A 22470-nucleotide genomic window follows, 5' to 3' on the forward strand; every position below is an offset into this window, starting at 1 on the left:
TGGGGTTATTTGAGACTCGTGTGGTGCTCAGTGAATATCCTTCATTTTCCGGCTTCAGACCAATGCCTGTTCTCAGTTTAAACATAGTGTTTTGTTTTTAATTTCCATGGTTTTTACACCGGAAGGTGATCGTGCAACCTTATTATAGAACATTATAATTAAGCAAAAATGCACAAGGAGGTGTGGTATAGGCCAATATACCATGCTAAGGACTGTTCTTAGCACGTGCCTTCACATACAGCCCTTGGCCGTGGTATATTGGCCATATACCACAAACCCCCGAGGTTCCTTATTGCTATTATAAACTGATTACCAACGTAATTGAAGCTGTAAAATAAATGTTTTGTCATACCCGTGGTATATGGCCTGATATTCCACGGCTGTCAGCCAATCAGCATTCGGGGCACGAACCACCCACTTTATAATATAGTTTAACACATGCTCTCCTTGTGAATCTTCACGATGTTGTACGTTTTATTTATTGATAAGATCCATGGTCATAATCATACTGATCATGCTCACAGAAAATTGGCGGGAGCAAGGAAACAAAGACTGAAGCAAATATTTACTATGCGATTACACAATGTAGCTGGCTAGATAGACGACTACACACAGCCGGAAATATGGCCGAGCTGTTCTCAGTTGAAGGGTTCTGAAATATTCTCTCTCGCCGAGTCGAGTTGTGACCGTGAATATCGTCATCCATCTCGGTGGAAACAACTTGGACACACAAAGGGGACAGCCCTGGTGCGTCAGATGTGAGATGATTTGGAGGTAGTCCGCATGTCCCCTGGGACAATGGTGAGCTACTCTGACATCAAACAGTGGAATATTGCATTTCCTCCGTGGCAGGCGCATGCCCACAATCCACCACTTTGCATTAAATCACTGTGTCCCTGGGCAGTACCATAGGGCAGGGTTTCCCAAACTCGGTCCTGGGGCTCCTCCTGGGTTCACGTTTTGGTTTTTGCTCTAGCTCTACACAGCTGATGAAAGAATAATCAAAGCTTGATGATGAGTTGGTTATTTGAATCAGCTGTGTAGTGCTAGGGCAAAACCACAAATGTGCGCCCAGTGGTCCCTGTTAACAACCATTCCTGAACCTGACTACAAAAACAAGCCACCGATGGACATACCAAATAGATACTCTTATTGATTCTGTTCAATCCCCATATACTGAGCATCTTTTTGTAGCGGAATCTTATATAATACTTAAATTAAAAAGAAAATATTACTTCATAATCTGATGCCATGGTATTGGGATATCGAAAATCGTTCCCAACTATCTTGAATTTTAATGCGGTATAGTTTGTCAACCCTCTTGACCATAAGTGAAACTGATACATTTTACGATTCATATTGGTCATTTTAAGCCATTACGATTAATTAATTCCTTTCTCTTTTAAGTATTGCCTCTTCCATTTTCGGTGGCAGAGCTGCGATGAACTGGTTATAATTTTGTATTGAGCATACATTTCCTTATACGTGATTAATTGCTTGTGTGACATAATTTGACCTTTGTTGTTACAATGTCATTCTTAACATGACACGTTCCTTAGGCATTCTCTACAAGAAAAAGTTTTTCCTCTATCGGTACTTTCGAGATTTGCCATATATTTGCTGCCCTCTTCTGGAGGATAACATTTAAATAGTAGCCTACTCTGTTTGGCTAATTAAAAATGATACTTTAACAGAGTTCCATTGTCAATCCACCAGAAATGGATGGTTTTAATTTGTATAACCGCAAAGAGAACCGTTTTGAAATGGCTGTCTAGCACAGGTGGTTGGTGGCACCTAATTGGGGAGGAAGGCCCAACCAAGTGCTCAGCATATGTGGTGGAAACTCCTTCAAGACTGCTGGAAAAGCGTTCCAGGTGAAGCTGGTTGGAGAGAATGCCAAGCATGTGCAAAGCTGTCATCAAGGCAAAGTGTGGCTACTAAGAAGAATTTAAAATATATTTTATTTGTTTAACACTTTTTGGTTACTACTTGATTCCATATGTGTTATTTCATAGTGTTGATGTCTTCACTATTATAACACAATGTAGAAATAGTAAAATAATAATAATAATAATAATAAATGAAAAAACCTGGAATGACTAGGTGTGTCCCAAACTTTTGACTGGTACTGTATGTAAATGAGATATTTCTGTATTCACGTTCATAAATTAGCCAAACATTTCTAAAATCATGTTTTCTACTGTCATTATGAGATATTGTGGGCAGATTCTTTTTTAATGCTTTGCTGGTGGTGAAATTAGCAAAGGGGGGATGGGGGGATTGGACGTGTAGGTTACTTTTTGCAAGGGTTGGATACTCCCAATTGCTAACATGTATAGAGAGCAATAGTAATGATGTCTCTTTGTAGGGACTAACTCCATCATGGTTCTTTGAACAAAGCCTATGGGAAAATGTATTGAGTTTTTGTAGGGTTTTTGGATAAACGCTGAAATTACGTTTTGTGGTGAAGACCGGTTTGGGAGATCTATACGTTTTGTTCTATGAGATAATCTTCATCAGCTAATGTCACTTTTTGCGAATTTTGAAGCATTTATGTAATTAAGAAAAGCATTTAATTGACTAAAAACATTATGTTACTCAACATAGAGTTTGTCTGAAGTTACACATCACCATATCGCAACAGCGTGAACCGTTTCGGAATATTGTGTGCTTATTGTTTAGAAAGTATTTAGTATTTATTATGTATAAATAGCCCACACTTTAGATGAGGCCACGCAAAAAGACTAACTGATTATTAGTAAAGTCGTTTATAAAGACCTATATTACATATCTTGTGTAATGGTCTTATGAATATTAGTGTAACGATGTGCGCTGAGAGTGGGAAGCAAGTTCAGGGAGTGAGTGATTTAATCAATAAACAAAACATAATAGAAAACAAGAAACACAAACAACGCACAGACCAAACTGAAACAGAAACAATGACGCCTGGGGAAGGAACCAAAGCGAGTGACAAATATAGGGCAGGTAATCAGGGAGGTGATGGAGTCCAGGTGAGTGTCACAACACACTGATGACCGTAACGATGGTGACAGGGCTGCGCCATAACGAGCAGGCTGGTGACCTAGAGGACGGAGAGGGAGCACACGTGACATTTGCCCCTCCCTGACGCGCGGCTCCAGACACAGGACGCAGACCAAGATACGGTCCCGGGGATCAGGAGCAGACCGGTCACCTCTGATAAGGAGCCGGAACCTGTCGACCTAGAGCAACAGAGATCTTATAATAAATGCTCGCTTAGAGACAAGTAACACTGAAACATGCACGAGAGCATCAGCTGTTCCGGACAACTGTGTGATCACGCTTTCCGCAGCCGATGTGAGTAAGACCTTCAAACAGGTCAACATTCACAAGGCCGCAGGGCCAGACAGACTACCAGGGACATGTTCCCAGAGCAGGCGCTGACCAACTGGCAAGTGTCTTCACTGACATTTTCAACCTCTCCCTGTCTGAATCTGTAATACCAACATGTTTCAAGCAGACCACCATAGTCCCTGTGCCCGAGAAAAACTAAGATAGCCTGCCTAAATGATTACCGACCCGTGGTACTCATGTCTGCAGCATTCACCACACCAAAAGATCCACACACTATGCAAGCTCTATTGCACTCCACACTGCCCTGTCACACCTGGACAAAATGAACACCTATGTGAGAATGCTATCATTGACTACAGCTCAGTGTTCAACGCCATAGTGCCCTCAAAGCTCATCACTAAGCTAAGGACCCTGGGACTAAACACCTCCTTCTGTAACTGAATCCTGGATTTCATGATGGGCCGCCCCCAGGTGGTAAGGGTAGGGGCGCGTGCTCAGCCCCTTCCTGTACTCCCTGTTCACTCATGACTGCACGGCCAGGCACTATTCCAACACCATCATTAAGTTTGCTGATGACACAACAGTTGTAGACCTGATCACCGACAACGATGAGACAGGCCTATAGTGAGGAGTTCAGAGACCTGACCGTGTGGTGCAAGGACAACAACACCCACTCAACGTGATCAAGACAAAGGAGATGATTGTGGACTGCAGGAAAAGGAGGACCGAGCACGCCCCATTCTCATTGACGGGGCTGTAGTGGAGCAGGATTCAAGATCCTTGGCGTCCACATCACCAACAAACTAACATGGTCCAAACACACCAAGACAGTTGTAAAGAGGGCACGACAAAACATATTCCCCCTCAGTAGACTGAAAAGATTTGGCATGGGTCCTCAGATCCTCAAAAGATTTTACAGCTGCATCATCGAGAGCATCCTGACAGGTTGTTCACTGCCTTGTATGGCAACTGCTTGGCCTCTGCCTGCAAGGCACTACAGAGGGTAGTGCTTACGGCCCAGTACATCACCGGGGACAATCTTCCTGCCACCCAGGACCTCTATACCAGGCGGTGTCAGAGGAAGGCCCTAAAAATGGTCAAAGACTCCAGCCACCCTGGTCATAGACTGTTCTCTCTGCTACCGCACGGCAAGCAGTACCGGAGCGCCAAGTCTAGGTCCAAGAGGATCCTAAATAGCTTCTAACCCAAGCCATAAGACTCTTGAACAGCGAATCAATTGGCTAATCACTTTGTCAACCACAACATGTTATAGACTGACTGTACAAATATTATGAACATAGACTGATATAGACTGACCAGGTGAAGCTGCGATCCCTTATTAATTTCACCTGTTAAAACCACTTCAATCAGTGTAGATGAAGGGTAGGAGACAGGTTAACAGTCAGTCATATAGAATGTGATGTGTATAGTCCTACGACGTTATTGTGAGAGAATAATGTAAGAAAATCCAATGTTGAGAATTTATTTAGTCCGCCAAATAGTTGTCCGCTCTAAGCTACAAGATATCAGTGTAGTAAAATGATAAAAGCGTATAGGTCTGCCCATCATGAACAAGACAGATGAGAGAGAAAATATTTGATAGAAATTCAAAAAGTTATTTTGGGACATGTATAGGCCTATTTCTTAAAACGAATTACAAGTAAAAAATCATATACCATGTAAACATTTCCCAACCGTTGCCCAAAAATCAACCCATCAACAGTGTTATAGCTCTCCACATACTGTACTTTGAAACATTTCGTTATGAATGATTATACATTGTGGATTTTCACCTGCAGTTTAACAGTCATTGAACGACAAACTCAGTTGAAGACACACTATTGAAAATCAAATCAAATCAAATGTTTATTTGTCACATACACATGGTTAGCAGATGTTAATGCGAGTGTAGCGAAATGCTTGTGCTTCTAGTTCCAACAATGCAGTAATAACCAACAAGTAATGTAACTAACAATTCCAAAACTATATATATATAGTTATATAACTAGATATATGAAAGAGTGATGGTACAGAGCGGCATAGGCAAGATACAGTAGATGGTATCGAGTACAGTATATACATATGAGATGAGTATGTAAACAAAGTGGCATAGTTAAAGTGGCTAGTGATACATGTATTACATAAAGATGCAGTAGATGATATAGAGTACAGTATATACGTATACATATGAGATGAATAATGTAGGGTATGTAAACATTATATTAGGTAGCATTGTTTAAAGTGGCTAGTGATATATTTTACATAATTTCCCATCAATTCCCATTATTAAAGTGGCTGGAGTTGAGTCAGTGTGTTGGCAGCAGCCACTCAATGTTAGTGGTGGCTGTTTAACAGTCTGATGGCCTGATGGCCTTGAGATAGTTGTGAATTGTTTACATCAAATTTTGACTTAATTTCTGGACAATATTACTGTCCATTTGGGGGACCACTTTTGGATCAAGAGCACCCCCAGAGGCACAAGTTCCATATATCCTCTTTAATTATTCTCATTACATGTGACCTAAGCAAGTGTTCAGATCCGAACTCGGAATGTAATTTGATGGGCATAGGGACCCTGCAGATGCATTGTTCCTTGTGCATTCATCTTTTCTATGGTCTCTCCCCAATGATGTATATAAACCCTGGATTGCTGATGCTTTGTAATGGCCAATGAGAGGCTTTGAAGCCACAGGCTGCCACATTGGCACATCCCAGAAAGAGCAGTCCTCTATAGGAATGAATGGAATTCTACAATATTTAAATCAAATGTTTCAAGGACACAATTTCATGTATTTAAGTAATTCTTTGTTGTGGTGGGGGCAGTAACATTAACACTCTCAAAATATAAAATGTTCATGTTCAATTCAATTCATATAATTTGCATGTATGCATTAAGGTGTCTGTAATAGAATATATTTGTCAAATGAAGGAGGAGTACCAAAATGGCTGTGCGATGGCTTCAAAGCAGCGCTCCCCTCTTAGTCATCTAAGGTTAATACATATTATGGTCTCCTCCTCTTCTATTAAATTGATTTGGACTGCATTTGCTCTAACAGTCTTGAAGTCAGCATGGACATGAATTTGTCAGCGCGTTGTGCTTTGGTTCTTTTTCTGTTGGCATTTGTAGATTTGAAAATAGTCTCTGCTGCAGAAACGGAAGGCACATCTACAGGTGAGTTGTTCTAATTAGCCTACTTTGCATTATTTGTCATGAAACACACTGTGACAATTTGATGATTTATTTTAAGAAGCCTGCTACACTTGACTTAGGTGTTAAAGCCTACCTAATTGGTTATAAACAATAGCCTATAGTTGTGCATAGCCCCTTTGCAACCTATTTTGTTGCAACCTTACTAAGAAATACAAGCCAGCCATTATGACTTTGAAACAACCCAGCCTACCCTTGGCCATTTTTCGCATACACTGTCAAATAAATTCTAGTTGTTTCAACAAATGATTATGAAGTAAGTGGTTCCAAAGCCTTTTTCAGTTTATTCAACTTCTAGATAAAAATGTTACCTGAACTTATCATTTTTAGTTGGCCCAAACTTAGCTCCAACTTGAGAAAACATATGCAACAATTCAGTCAACATATAATGATGTGTTTGTCAATTTGTCTCATATGTTCATTTAACTAGAAATGATTATTTCTGCATCTTAAAAGCACTGTTTGTGTGTCTGTGTGTAACTAGCTGCACAGCCCATTTGAGTTAACATACAATGTTTTCAACCTACTTCTTTGAACCAATAGATTGTGAGTGTTCAGAAGGCTGTCATGCATTTTCATGGGTGTTATGGGGGAAACATTGATGATGGGGGACAAATGTCTCCAAAACTATTAATTAGACACTAAATTACTTGGAGTATGGCCTACAAACTTTCCAGAGATGCAAATAGATTTTCATAAATTGGTTCAGTCCAATTGTGTCTATGTCTCTTTGTGGCAAGTTGGGTTCCCTGACATCTGCTCAAATTGTGTTGTCCCAAAGCAAAGCCTGGAGTGTGCCCTGTTAGACGATGGGGCATGGGGATATGTGCAGAGTTATGTTCCAATGACAGTGACTGCCCCAATGACGAAAAATGCTGCCACAATGGATGTGGGCATAACTGCATTGCACCTTACACAGGTAGGATATGGTCCCAGAGTGACAGATACACCCATCTATTGCATTCATTATTGCTGCATTACTTTGGAAACAAGAAAGATGGAGCTTGTAATGTACATTTCATTCACATAGATCAATATGTTTCACATACACTCAAATTAGAGCTGAGACACTCAATTAAGAAGATTTCTGAGAGCCATGTAGGTATTTAGAGTTTTATATGTATATATATAAATATATATATATATATATATATATATATATATATATATATATATATATATATATATATATATATACACCATAAACATTTTGTAATGGGTACATTTAAGACCAGTAAAGCTCATATTTAATTTAGAGTGATCAACACAATGTTTAGTATAGAGCTTCTGTAATACACATGATTTCCATTGTTCTTCTTGTGACATTCAAGGTGTGGGTTGATGCTCACTAGACTTGATGATGAATGTTATGGATTGTTCTCATATCTGTTGATAGTGATTGACGCCAGACTGGAGGTCCCAGTAGAAGGACCGAGGACACACTGATTATTCACTGTTGTATTGTATTGATGACATTGTGGAACACTGTGTGATTCTGTAGCAGCTGACAATGTCACCGCTTTCTGTTTTGACTTCCTACAAATGCAAATGCCTATTTATCGTAACCATCTCCATTTCCAGAAAATGGTTCAGTCCAATTTTGTCCGTGTTCATGTCTCTTTGTGGTATGTCGGGTCCCCTGACATGTCTGCTCAAATTGTGTTGTCCTAAAGCAAAGCCTGGAGTGTGCCCTCGTAGACGATGGGGCATGGGGATGTGTGTGGAGTTCTGTTCCAATGACAGTGACTGCCCCAATAATGAAAAATGCTGCCACAATGGATGTGGGCATAACTGCATTGCACCGACACAGGTAGGAATGGTCCCAGAGTGACAGATACACACATCCACTGCATTCATTATTTGCTGCATTACTCTGGAAACAAGAAAGCTGGGGCTTGTACATTTCATACACATAGATAGATATTTTTCACATACACTCTCTTTAGAGCTGAGACACTCAATTAAGAAGATTTTCAAGATCCATGCAGGCCTTTAGAGTATATACCAATGTTATGCAACATCTATACACTCTGAGTATACCAAACTTTAGGAACACTTTCCTATTTTTGAGTTGCACCCCCATTTGCCCTAAGAAAAGCCTCAATTCATCAGGGCATGGGGTCTACAAGGTGTTTAAAGCGTTCCATAGGGATGCTGGCCCATGTTGACTCCAATGCTTCTCACAGTTGTGTCATGTTGGCTAGATGTCCTTTGGTTGGTGGACCGTTGTCGGCAGGGTAGCCTAGTGGTTAGAGCGTCGGACTAGTAACCGAAAGGTTGCAAAAGCAAATCCCTGAGCTGATAAAAATCTGTCGTTAAGAACAAGGCAGTTAACCCACTGTTCCTAGGCCGTCATTGAAAATGAGATTTTTTTCTTAACTGACTTGCCTAGATAAATAAAAGTAAAATATTTCAGGGAAAAAGGATTTTGGGAATATCAGGCTGAGACTTCAGAGGAGTAGCAACATACGTTTCTTACGATACAGCAATTCACAATTCACTGCCCATAGATTACTTTGTATATTTCTATGTTTTGGTTGGTCAGGGTGTGAGCTGAGTGGGCATTCTATGTTTCATGTCTAGTTTGTCTATTTCTATGTCTGGCCTGATATGGTTCTCAATCAGAGGCAGGTGTTAGTCATTGTCTCTGATTGGGAACCATATTTAGGTAGCCTGGGTTTCACTGTGTGTTTGTGGGTGATCTGTTCCTGTCTCTGTGTTTGCACCAGATAGGGCTGTTTCGGTTTTCGTTAAGTTTCCACGTTTGTAGTTTTTGTATTGATTCGTGTTTTACGTTTGTTGATTAAACATGGATCGCAATCTACACGCCGCATTTTGGTCCGACTCTCCTTCACCACAAGAGAACCGTTACATGTATATTCATGTACATACATTTTACATATACATTTTATATGGATATCGGCAGTGTATCAAATCAAAATCGGCAGTGTATCAAATACTTGTTCTCCCCACTGTACCACAAGAGAACCGTTACATGTATATTCATGCACATACATTGTACATATACATTTTACATGTATCGATTTATTATGGATAGATTTGATTGACTTTACCTGCGACTGCTTTTCTCGATTGTTATCCTGGAAATTCCTATTACACGTATGTTTCTACTGTATAACTAACAACTTTTAATTTGTTACCATAGTGAAGCCCGGTCGCTGTGTCCTGCCCAACGGGACCTACATGTGTGCCGAGTACTGTTACAAAGATGGCCAGTGCCCCGAGGAACAGATGTGTTTCCGGATATGTTGATTCTATGCCTGCAGTGAGCCATTGAAGCTTTATTGGAAATTCTTATTAGTTATAAGAAATAAGTAGAAAATACAAATCATTACATGTACAATTATGTCTATGAAAACTGATGATTTTATGCAATAATAAATATGAAAAATGATCATAGCTTTTATGGAAACTGGACCATTTTCATGGGCAGTATGTGAATTGACAAACGGCAGTATGTGAATGGACAAACTCATGTGGACTGCTGAATTTGAATAAAACAAGATTTTGAACACCTGTGCTTGGTTTTTTAGGGGGTTATTTGAGACTCGTGTGGTGCTCATGTGAATATCCTTCATTTTCCGGCTTCAGACCAATGCCTGTTCTCAGTTTAAACATAGTGTTTTGTTTTTAATTTCCATGGTTTTTACACCGGAAGGTGATCGTGCAACCTTATTATAGAACATTATAATTAAGCAAAAATGCACAAGGAGGTGTGGTATACGGCCAATATACCATGCTAAGGACTGTTCTTAGCACGTGCCTTCACATACAGCCCTTGGCCGTGGTATATTGGCCATATACCACAAACCCCCGAGGTTCCTTATTGCTATTATAAACTGATTACCAACGTAATTGAAGCTGTAAAAATAAATGTTTTGTCATACCCGTGGTATATGGCCTGATATTCCACGGCTGTCAGCCAATCAGCATTCGGGGCACGAACCACCCACTTTATAATATAGTTTAACACATGCTCTCCTTGTGAATCTTCACGATGTTGTACGTTTTATTTATTGATAAGATCCATGCTCATAATCATACTGATCATTGCTCACAGAAAATTGGCGAGAGCAAGGAAACAAAGACTGAAGCAAATATTTACTATGCGATTACACAATGTAGCTGGCTAGATAGACGACTACACGAGCCGGAAATATGGCAGAGCTGTTCTCAGTTGAAGGGTTCTGAAATATTCTCTCTCGCCGAGTCGAGTTGTGACCGTGAATATCGTCATCCATCTCGGTGGAAACAACTTGGACACACAAAGGGGACAGCGCTGGTGCGTCAGATGTGAGATGATTTGGAGGTAGTCCGCATGTCCCCTGGGACAATGGTGAGCTACTCTGACATCAAACAGTGGAATATTTGCATGTTCCTCCGTGGCAGGCGCATGCCCACAATCCACCACTTTGCATTAAATCACTGTGTCCCTGGGCAGTACCATAGGGCAGGGTTTCCCAAACTCGGTCCTGGGGCTCCTCCTGGGTTCACGTTTTGGTTTTTGCTCTAGCTCTACACAGCTGATGAAAATAATCAAAGCTTGATGATGAGTTGGTTATTTGAATCAGCTGTGTAGTGCTAGGGCAAAACCACCAAATGTGCGCCCAGTGGTACCCATGTTAACAACCATTCCTGAACCTGACTACAAAAACAAGCCACCGATGGACAGTACCAAAATAGATACTCTATTGATTCTGTTCAATGCCCCATATACTGAGCATTCTTTTTGTAGCGGGAATCTTATATAATAGCTTAAATTAAAAAGAAAATATTACTTCAATAAATCTGATGCCATGGTATTGGGATATCGAAAATCTGTTCCCAACTATCTTGAATTTTATGCGGTATAGTTGTCAACCCTCTTGACCATAAGTGAAACTGATACATTTTACGATTCATATTGGTCATTTTAAGCCATTTACGATTAATTAATTCCTTTCTCTTTTAAGTAATTGCCTCTTCCATTTTCGTGGCAGAGCTGCGATGAACTGGTTATAATTTTGTATTGAGCATACATTTCCTTATACTGTGATTAATTGCTTGTGTGACATAATTTGACCTTTGTTGTTTACAATGTCATTCATTAACATGACACCTTCCTTATGCATTCTCTACAAGAAAAAGTTTTTTCCTCTATCGGTACTTTCGAGATTTGACATTATTTGCTGTAATATAGCCTATGTTCTGCCTCTTCTGGAGGATAACATTTAAATAGTAGCCTACTCTGTTTGGCTTAATTTAAAAATGATACTTTAAACAGAGTTCCAGTGTCAATCCACCAGAAATGGATGGTTTTAATTTGTATAACCGCAAAGAGAACCGTTTTTGAAAATGGCTGTCTAGCACAGGTGGTTGGTGGCACCTTAATTGGGGAGGAAGGGCCAACAAGTGCTCAGCATATGTGGGGAACTCCTTCAAGACTGCTGGAAAAGCGTTCCAGGTGAAGCTGGTTGAGAGAATGCCAAGCATGTGCAAAGCTGTCATCAAGGCAAAGTGTGGCTACTAAGAAGAATTTAAAATATATTTTTATTTGTTTAACACTTTTTTGGTTACTACTTGATTCCATATGTGTTATTTCATAGTGTTGATGTCTTCACTATTATAACACAATGTAGAAAATAGTAAAATAATAATAATAATAATAATAATAAATGAAAAAACCTGGAATGACTAGGTGTGTCCAAACTTTTGACTGGTACTGTATGTAAATGAGATATTTCTGTATTTCACTTTCAATAAAGTAGCAAACATTTCTAAAATCATGTTTTCACTGTCATTATGAGATATTGTGGGCAGATTCTTTTTTAATGCTTTGCTGGTGGTGAAATTAGCAAAGGGGGGATGGGGGGATTGGACTGTGAGGTTACTTTTGCAAGGGTTGGATACTCCCAATTGCTAACATGTATAGAGAGCAATAGTAATGATGTCTCTTTGTAGGGACTAACTCCATCATGGTTCTTTGAACAAAGCCTATGGGAAAATGTATTGAGTTTTTGTAGGGTTTTTGGATAAACGCTGAAATTACGTTTTGTGGTGAAGACCGGTTTGGGAGATCTTATACGTTTTGTTCTATGAGATAATCTTCATCAGCTAATGTCACTTTTTGCGAATTTTGAAGCATTTATGTAATTAAGAAAAGCATTTATTGACTAAAAACATTATTTAGAAAGTATTTAGTATTTATTATGTATAAATAGCCCACACTTTAGATGAGGCCACGCAAAAAGACTTAACTGATGATTAGTAAAGTCGTTTATAAAGACCTATATTACATATCTTGTGTAATGGTCTTATGAATATTAGTGTAACGATGTGCGCTGAGAGTTGGGAAGCAAGTTCAGGGAGTGAGTGATTTAATCAATAAACAAAACATAATAGAAAACAAGAAACACAAACAACGCACAGACCAAACTGAAACAGAAACAATGACGCCTGGGGAAGGAACCGAAGCGAGTGACAAATATAGGGCAGGTAATCAGGGAGGTGATGGAGTCCAGGTGAGTGTCACAACACACTGATGACCGTAACGATGGTGACAGGGCTGCGCCATAACGAGCAGGCTGGTGACCTAGAGGACGGAGAGGGAGCACACGTGACATTTGCCCCTCCCTGACGCGCGGCTCTAGACACAGGACGCAGACCAAGATGACGGTCCCGGGGATCAGGAGCAGACCGGTCACCTCTGATAAGGAGCCGGAACCTGTCGACCTAGAGCAACAGAGATCTTATAATAAATGCTCGCTTAGAGACAAGTAACACTGAAACATGCACGAGAGCATCAGCTGTTCCGGACAACTGTGTGATCACGCTTTCCGCAGCCGATGTGAGTAAGACCTTCAAACAGGTCAACATTCACAAGGCCGCAGGGCCAGACAGACTACCAGGACATGTTCCCAGAGCAGGCGCTGACCAACTGGCAAGTGTCTTCACTGACATTTTCAACCTCTCCCTGTCTGAATCTGTAATACCAACATGTTTCAAGCAGACCACCATAGTCCCTGTGCCCGAGAAAAACTAAGATAGCCTGCCTAAATGATTACCGACCCGTGGTACTCATGTCTGCAGCATTCACCACACCAAAAGATCCACACACTATGCAAGCTCTATTGCACTCCACACTGCCCTGTCACACCTGGACAAAATGAACACCTATGTGAGAATGCTATTCATTGACTACAGCTCAGTGTTCAACGCCATAGTGCCCTCAAAGCTCATCACTAAGCTAAGGACCCTGGGACTAAACACCTCCTTCTGTAACTGAATCCTGGATTTCATGATGGGCCGCCCCCAGGTGGTAAGGGTAGGGGCGCGTGCTCAGCCCCTTCCTGTACTCCCTGTTCACTCATGACTGCACGGCCAGGCACTACTCCAACACCATCATTAAGTTTGCTGATGACACAACAGTTGTAGACCTGATCACCGACAACGATGAGACAGCCTATAGTGAGGAGTTCAGAGACCTGACCGTGTGGTGCAAGGACAACAACACCCACTCAACGTCATCAAGACAAAGGAGATGATTGTGGACTGCAGGAAAAGGAGGACCGAGCACGCCCCATTCTCATTGACGGGGCTGTAGTGGAGCAGGATTCAAGATCCTTTGCGTCCACATCACCAACAAACTAACATGGTCCAAACACACCAAGACAGTTGTAAAGAGGGCACGACAAAACATATTCCCCCTCAGTAGACTGAAAAGATTTGGCATGGGTCCTCAGATCCTCAAAAGATTTTACAGCTGCATCATCGAGAGCATCCTGACAGGTTGGTTCACTGCCTGGTATGGCAACTGCTTGGCCTCTGCCTGCAAGGCACTACAGAGGGTAGTGCTTACGGCCCAGTACATCACCGGGGACAATCTTCCTGCCACCCAGGACCTCTATACCAGGCGGTGTCAGAGGAAGGCCCTAAAAATGGTCAAAGACTCCAGCCACCCTGGTCATAGACTGTTCTCTCTGCTACCGCACGGCAAGCAGTACCGGAGCGCCAAGTCTAGGTCCAAGAGGATCCTAAATAGCTTCTACCCCAAGCCATAAGACTCCTGAACAGCGAATCAAATGGCTAATCACTTTGTCAACCACAACATGTTATAGACTGACTGTACAAAATATTATGAACATAGACTGATATAGACTGACCAGGTGAAGCTGCGATCCCTTATTAATTTCACCTGTTAAAACCACTTCAATCAGTGTAGATGAAGGGTAGGAGACAGGTTAACAGTCAGTCATATAGAATGTGATGTGTATAGTCCTACGACGTTATTGTGAGAGAATAATGTAAGAAAATCCAATGTTGAGAATTTATTTAGTCCGCCAAATAGTTGTCCGCTCTAAGCTACAAGATATCAGTGTAGTAAAATGATAAAAGCGTATAGGTCTGCCCATCATGAACAAGACAGATGAGAGAGAAAATATTTGATAGAAATTCAAAAAGTTATTTTGGGACATGTATAGGCCTATTTCTTAAAACGAATTACAAGTAAAAAATCATATACCATGTAAACATTTCCCAACCGTTGCCCAAAAATCAACCCATCAACAGTGTTATAGCTCTCCACATACTGTACTTTGAAACATTTCGTTATGAATGATTATACATTGTGGATTTTCACCTGCAGTTTAACAGTCATTGAACTACAAACTCAGTTGAAGACACACGATTGAAAATCAAATCAAATCAAATGTTTATTTGTCACATACACATGGTTAGCAGATGTTAATGCGAGTGTAGCGAAATGCTTGTGCTTCTAGTTCCGACAATGCAGTAATAACCAACAAGTAATGTAACTAACAATTCCAAAACTACTGTCATATACACACACAAGTGTAGGGGGATAAATAATATATACATAAAGATATATGAATGAGTGATGGTACAGAGCGGCATAGGCAAGATACAGTAGATGGTATCGAGTACAGTATATACATATGAGATGAGTATGTAAACAAAGTGGCATAGTTAAAGTGGCTAATGATACATGTATTACATAAAGATGCAGTAGATGATATAGAGTACAGTATATACGTATACATATGAGATTAATAATGTAGGGTATGTAAACATTATATTAGGTAGCATTGTTTAAAGTGGCTAGTGATATATTTTACATAATTTCCCATCAATTCCCATTATTAAAGTGGCTGGAGTTGAGTCAGTGTGTTGGCAGCAGCCACTCAATGTTAGTGGTGGCTGTTTAACAGTCTGATGGCCTGATGGCCTTGAGATAGTTGTGAATTGTTTACATCAAATTTTGACTTAATTTCTGGACAATATTACTGTCCATTTGGGGGACCACTTTTGGATCAAGAGCACCCCCAGAGGCACAAGTTCCATATATCCTCTTTAATTATTCTCATTACATGTGACCTAAGCAAGTGTTCGGATCCGAACTCGGAATGTAATTTGATGGGCATAGGGACCCTGCAGATGCATTGTTCCTTGTGCATTCATCTTTTCTATGGTCTCTCCCCAATGATGTATATAAACCTTGGATTGCTGATGCTTTGTAATGGCCAATGAGAGGCTTTGAAGCCACAGGCCGCCACATTGGCACATCCCAGAAAGAGCAGTCCTCTATAGGAATGAATGGAATTCTACAATATTTCAATCAAATGTTTCAAGGACACAATTTCATGTATTTAAGTAATTCTTTGTTGTGGTGGGGGCAGTAACATTAACACTCTCAAAATATAAAATGTTCATGTTCAATTCAATTCATATAATTTGCATGTATGCATTAAGGTGTCTGTAATAGAATATATTTGTCAAATGAAGGAGGAGTACCAAAATGGCTGTGCGATGGCTTCAAAGCAGCGCCCCCCTCTTAGTCATCTAAGGTTAATACATATTATGGTCTCCTCCTCTTCTATTAAATTGATTTGGACTGCATTTGCTCTAACAGTCTTGAAGTCAGCATGGACATGAATTTGTCAGCGCGTTGTGCTTTGGTTCTTTTTCTGTTGGCATTTGTAGATTTGAAAATAGTCTCTGCTGCAGAAACGGAAGGCACATCTACAGGTGAGTTGTTCTAATTAGCCTACTTTGCATTATTTGTCATGAAACACACTGTGACAATTTGATGATTTATTTTAAGAAGCCTGCTACACTTGACTTAGGTGTTAAAGCCTACCTAATTGGTTATAAACAATAGCCTATAGTTGTGCATAGCCCCTTTGCAACCTATTTTGTTGCAACCTTACTAAGAAATACAAGCCAGCCATTATGACTTTGAAACAACCCAGCCTACCCTTGGCCATTTTACGCATACACTGTCAAATAAATTCTAGTTGTTTCAACAAATGATTATGAAGTAAGTGGTTCCAAAGCCTTTTTCAGTTTATTCAACTTCTAGATAAAAATGTTACCTGAACTTATCATTTTTAGTTGGCCCAAACTTAGCTCCAACTTGAGAAAACATATGCAACAATTCAGTCAACATATAATGATGTGTTTGTCAATTTGTCTCATATGTTCATTTAACTAGAAATGATTATTTCTGCATCTTAATAGCACTGTTTGTGTGTCTGTGTGTAACTAGCTGCACAGCCCATTTGAGTTAACATACAATGTTTTCAACCTACTTCTTTGAACCAATAGATTGTGAGTGTTCAGAAGGCTGTCATGCATTTTCATGGGTGTTATGGGGGAAACATTGATGATGGGGGACAAATGTCTCCAAAACTATTAATTAGACACTAAATTACTTGGAGTATGGCCTACAAACTTTCCAGAGATGCAAATAGATTTTCATAAATTGGTTCAGTCCAATTGTGTCTATGTCTCTTTGTGGCAAGTTGGGTTCCCTGACATCTGCTCAAATTGTGTTGTCCCAAAGCAAAGCCTGGAGTGTGCCCTGTTAGACGATGGGGCATGGGGATATGTGCAGAGTTATGTTCCAATGACAGTGACTGCCCCAATGACGAAAAATGCTGCCACAATGGATGTGGGCATAACTGCATTGCACCTTACACAGGTAGGATATGGTCCCAGAGTGACAGATACACCCATCTATTGCATTCATTATTGCTGCATTACTTTGGAAACAAGAAAGATGGAGCTTGTAATGTACATTTCATACACATAGATCAATATATTTCACTTACACTCTCTTTTGAGCTGAGACACTCAATTAAGAAGTCACATAATAGAAAGACTTCATTGGGAAGAGTCAGTGTAGGCTGACAAGTTGCTACCATAAACCTATTTGTAATGGGGAAATGTAGGATCACTAAAGATCATATTTAGTTGAGAGTGATCAACAAAACATTTAGCGTATACAGTTTATGTTATACACAATGGTTCCAGTATCCTAGTTGTGACATTCAAGGTGTGGGTTGATGGTCACTAGACTTGATCCTGAATGTTATGGATTGTTCTCATATCTGTTGATAGTGATTGACGCCAGACTGGAGGCCCCAGTAGAAGGACCGAGGACACACTGATTATTCACTGTTGTATTGTACTGATGACGTTCTGTGACCACTGTGTGATTCTGTAGCAGCTAACATTTATCGCAACGATCTCCACACAAATGTGACAGATTTTCAGAAAATGGTTCAGTGTAATTGTGTCCATGTTCATGTGTCTTTGTGGTAAGTCGTGTTCCCTGACATGTCTGCTCAAATTGTTTTGTCCCAAAGCAAAGCCTGGAGTGTGCCCTCGCCCATGGGGCGTAGGGACGTGTGCAGAGTTCTGTTCCAATGACAGTGACTGCCCCAATGATGAAAAATGCTGCTACAATGGATGTGGACATAACTGCATTGCTCCGTACACAGGTAGGATATGGTCCCAGAGTGACAGATACACCCATCTATTGAATTCATTATTGCTGCATTACTTTGGAAACAAGAAAGCTGGAGATTGTAATGTACATTTCATTCACATAGATCAATATATTTCACATACACTCTCTTTAGAGCTGAGACACTCAATTAAGAAGATTTCTGAGAGCCATGTAGGTATTTAGAGTTTTATATGTATATAAATAAATATATATATATATATATACACCATAAACATTTTGTAATGGGTACATTTAAGACCAGTAAAGCTCATATTTAATTTAGAGTGATCAACACAATGTTTAGTATAGAGCTTCTGTAATACACATGATTTCCATTGTTCTTCTTGTGACATTCAAGGTGTGGGTTGATGCTCACTAGACTTGATGATGAATGTTATGGATTGTTCTCATATCTGTTGATAGTGATTGACGCCAGACTGGAGGTCCCAGTAGAAGGACCGAGGACACACTGATTATTCACTGTTGTATTGTATTGATGACATTGTGGAACACTGTGTGATTCTGTAGCAGCTGACAATGTCACCGCTTTCTGTTTTGACTTCCTACAAATGCAAATGCCTATTTATCGTAACCATCTCCTCACAAATATGACTGATTTCCAGAAAATGGTTCAGTCCAATTTTGTCCGTGTTCATGTCTCTTTGTGGTATGTCGGGTCCCCTGACATGTCTGCTCAAATTGTGTTGTCCTAAAGCAAAGCCTGGAGTGTGCCCTCGTAGACGATGGGGCATGGGGATGTGTGTGGAGTTCTGTTCCAATGACAGTGACTGCCCCAATAATGAAAAATGCTGCCACAATGGATGTGGGCATAACTGCATTGCACCGACACAGGTAGGAATGGTCCCAGAGTGACAGATACACACATCCACTGCATTCATTATTTGCTGCATTACTCTGGAAACAAGAAAGCTGGGGCTTGTAATGTACATTTCATACACATAGATAGATATTTTTCACATACACTCTCTTTAGAGCTGAGACACTCAATTAAGAAGATTTTCAAGATCCATGCAGGCCTTTAGAGTATATACCAATGTTATGCAACATCTATACACTCTGAGTATACCAAACTTTAGGAACACTTTCCTATTTTTGAGTTGCACCCCCATTTGCCCTAAGAAAAGCCTCAATTCATCAGGGCATGGGGTCTACAAGGTGTTTAAAGCGTTCCATAGGGATGCTGGCCCATGTTGACTCCAATGCTTCTCACAGTTGTGTCATGTTGGCTAGATGTCCTTTGGTTGGTGGACCGTTGTCGGCAGGGTAGCCTAGTGGTTAGAGCGTCGGACTAGTAACCGAAAGGTTGCAAAAGCAAATCCCTGAGCTGATAAAAATCTGTCGTTAAGAACAAGGCAGTTAACCCACTGTTCCTAGGCCGTCATTGAAAATGAGATTTTTTTCTTAACTGACTTGCCTAGATAAATAAAAGTAAAATATTTCAGGGAAAAAGGATTTTGGGAATATCAGGCTGAGACTTCAGAGGAGTAGCAACATACGTTTCTTACGATACAGCAATTCACAGAACTTTAAGCTGCCAATTTGTCAAGGGCCACCAACAAAAATCCAACTCATTGTAATAGTAAGACCTCAATTCAAAGAATCAGTGTACAGATGATTTCCAGTGTTCTACTTGTGACACTCAAGGTGTGGATTGATGGTCACTAGACTTGATGCTGAATGTTATGGATTGTTCTCATATCTGTTGATAGAGGTTCACGCCGGACTTGAGGTATAAGGGCCGAGGACACACTGATTATTCACTGTTATGTTGTATTGATGACATTCTGTGAACACTGTGTGATTCTGTAGCAGCTGACAGCCTGTTTGTTTTGACTTCCTACAAGCCTCTAGAGCTGGTGTTTACAGAACATTTGGTGCTGTCTGATTAGAATGTAAAGGACATGTCTCCAAGATGCCAGTTAGACATTTTCTATGCTTCTGTGCTGGAAGTGTCTCCCTGTTGCAGCTTGTAATAAACTGGATATAATTATTTTCTAAATAAAAAAGAATTAATATTAACCAATCCACCTCTTTGGAGGACACAAATATTTTGGAGTTTTACAGTTTTTCTGCTGTATATTCATGTACATACATTTTACATATACATTTTATATGGATATCGGCAGTGTATCAAACCAAAATCGGCAGTGTATCAAATACTTGTTCTCCCCACTGTACCACAAGAGAACCGTTACATGTATATTCATGCACATACATTGTACATATACATTTTACATGTATCGATTTATTATGGATAGATTTGATTGACTTTACCTGCGACTGCTTTTCTCGATTGTTATCCTGGAAATTCCTATTACACGTATGTTTCTACTGTATAACTGACAACTTTTAATTTGTTACCATAGTGAAGCCCGGTCGCTGTGTCCTGCCCAACGGGACCTACATGTGTGCCGAGTACTGTTACAAAGATGGCCAGTGCCCCGAGGAACAGATGTGTTTCCGGATATGTTGATTCTATGCCTGCAGTGAGCCATTGAAGCTTTATTGGAAATTCTTATTAGTTATAAGAAATAAGTAGAAAATACAAATCATTACATGTACAATTATGTCTATGAAAACTGATGATTTTCTGTAATAATAAATATGAAAAATGATCATAGCTTTTATGGAAACTGGACCATTTTCATGGGCAGTATGTGAATTGACAAACGGCAGTATGTGAATGGACAAACTCATGTGGACTGCTGAATTTGATTAAAACAAGATTTTGAACACCTGTGCTTGGTTTTTTAGGGGGTTATTTGAGACTCGTGTGGTGCTCATGTGAATATCCTTCATTTTCCGGCTTCAGACCAATGCCTGTTCTCAATTTAAACATAGTTTTTTGTTTTTAAATACCATGGTTTTTACACCGGAAGGTGATCGTACAACCTTATTATAGAACATTATAATTAAGCAAAAATGCACAAGGAGGTGTGGTATACGGCCAATATACCATGCTAAGGACTGTTCTTAGCACGTGCCTTCACATACAGCCCTTGGCCGTGGTATATTGGCCATATACCACAAACCCCCGAGGTTCCTTATTGCTATTATAAACTGATTACCAACGTAATTGAAGCTGTAAAAATAAATGTTTTGTCATACCCGTGGTATATGGCCTGATATTCCACGGCTGTCAGCCAATCAGCATTCGGGGCACGAACCACCCACTTTATAATATAGTTTAACACATGCTCTCCTTGTGAATCTTCACGATGTTGTACGTTTTATTTATTGATAAGATCCATGCTCATAATCATACTGATCATTGCTCACAGAAAATTGGCGAGAGCAAGGAAACAAAGACTGAAGCAAATATTTACTATGCGATTACACAATGTAGCTGGCTAGATAGACGACTACACGAGCCGGAAATATGGCCGAGCTGTTCTCAGTTGAAGGGTTCTGAAATATTCTCTCTCGCCGAGTCGAGTTGTGACCGTGAATATCGTCATCCATCTCGGTGGAAACAACTTGGACACACAAAGGGGACAGCCCTGGTGCGTCAGATGTGAGATGATTTGGAGGTAGTCCGCATGTCCCCTGGGACAATGGTGAGCTACTCTGACATCAAACAGTGGAATATTTGCATGTTCCTCCGTGGCAGGCGCATGCCCACAATCCACCACTTTGCATTAAATCACTGTGTCCCTGGGCAGTACCATAGGGCAGGGTTTCCCAAACTCGGTCCTGGGGCTCCTCCTGGGTTCACGTTTTGGTTTTTGCTCTAGCTCTACACAGCTGATGAAAATAATCAAAGCTTGATGATGAGTTGGTTATTTGAATCAGCTGTGTAGTGCTAGGGCAAAACCACCAAATGTGCGCCCAGTGGTACCCATGTTAACAACCATTCCTGAACCTGACTACAAAAACAAGCCACCGATGGACAGTACCAAAATAGATACTCTATTGATTCTGTTCAATGCCCCATATACTGAGCATTCTTTTTGTAGCGGGAATCTTATATAATAGCTTAAATTAAAAAGAAAATATTACTTCAATAAATCTGATGCCATGGTATTGGGATATCGAAAATCTGTTCCCAACTATCTTGAATTTTATGCGGTATAGTTGTCAACCCTCTTGACCATAAGTG

General features: G+C 40.3%; 2 protein-coding genes across 2 annotated transcripts in view; both read left to right on the forward strand.

Moving 5' to 3' along the window:
• Positions 1–13251, forward strand: part of LOC116354355 (WAP four-disulfide core domain protein 2-like) — an 18125-nt gene extending 4874 nt beyond the window's left edge. Inside the window, exons 3-5 of the mRNA XM_031793309.1 lie at positions 7323–7460; positions 8215–8351; positions 13192–13251. Coding sequence (XP_031649169.1) covers positions 7323–7460; positions 8215–8351; positions 13192–13251 — 335 coding nt within the window. The remainder of the gene's footprint in view (positions 1–7322; positions 7461–8214; positions 8352–13191) is intronic.
• A 3213-nt stretch (positions 13252–16464) lies between these two features.
• Positions 16465–20844, forward strand: LOC116354356 (perlwapin-like). Its single transcript, XM_031793310.1, has 6 exons — positions 16465–16585; positions 17403–17540; positions 18208–18342; positions 19066–19202; positions 20181–20193; positions 20738–20844. The coding sequence occupies exons 1-6, from the start codon at positions 16483–16485 to the stop codon at positions 20842–20844; spliced, it is 633 nt and encodes a 210-aa protein (XP_031649170.1). The 5' UTR covers positions 16465–16482.
• The last annotated feature ends 1626 nt before the right edge of the window (positions 20845–22470 follow it).

This window comes from Oncorhynchus kisutch, linkage group LG17 (assembly GCF_002021735.2).
Source record: "Oncorhynchus kisutch isolate 150728-3 linkage group LG17, Okis_V2, whole genome shotgun sequence".
In the NCBI taxonomy this organism is placed as follows: domain Eukaryota; kingdom Metazoa; phylum Chordata; class Actinopteri; order Salmoniformes; family Salmonidae; genus Oncorhynchus; species Oncorhynchus kisutch.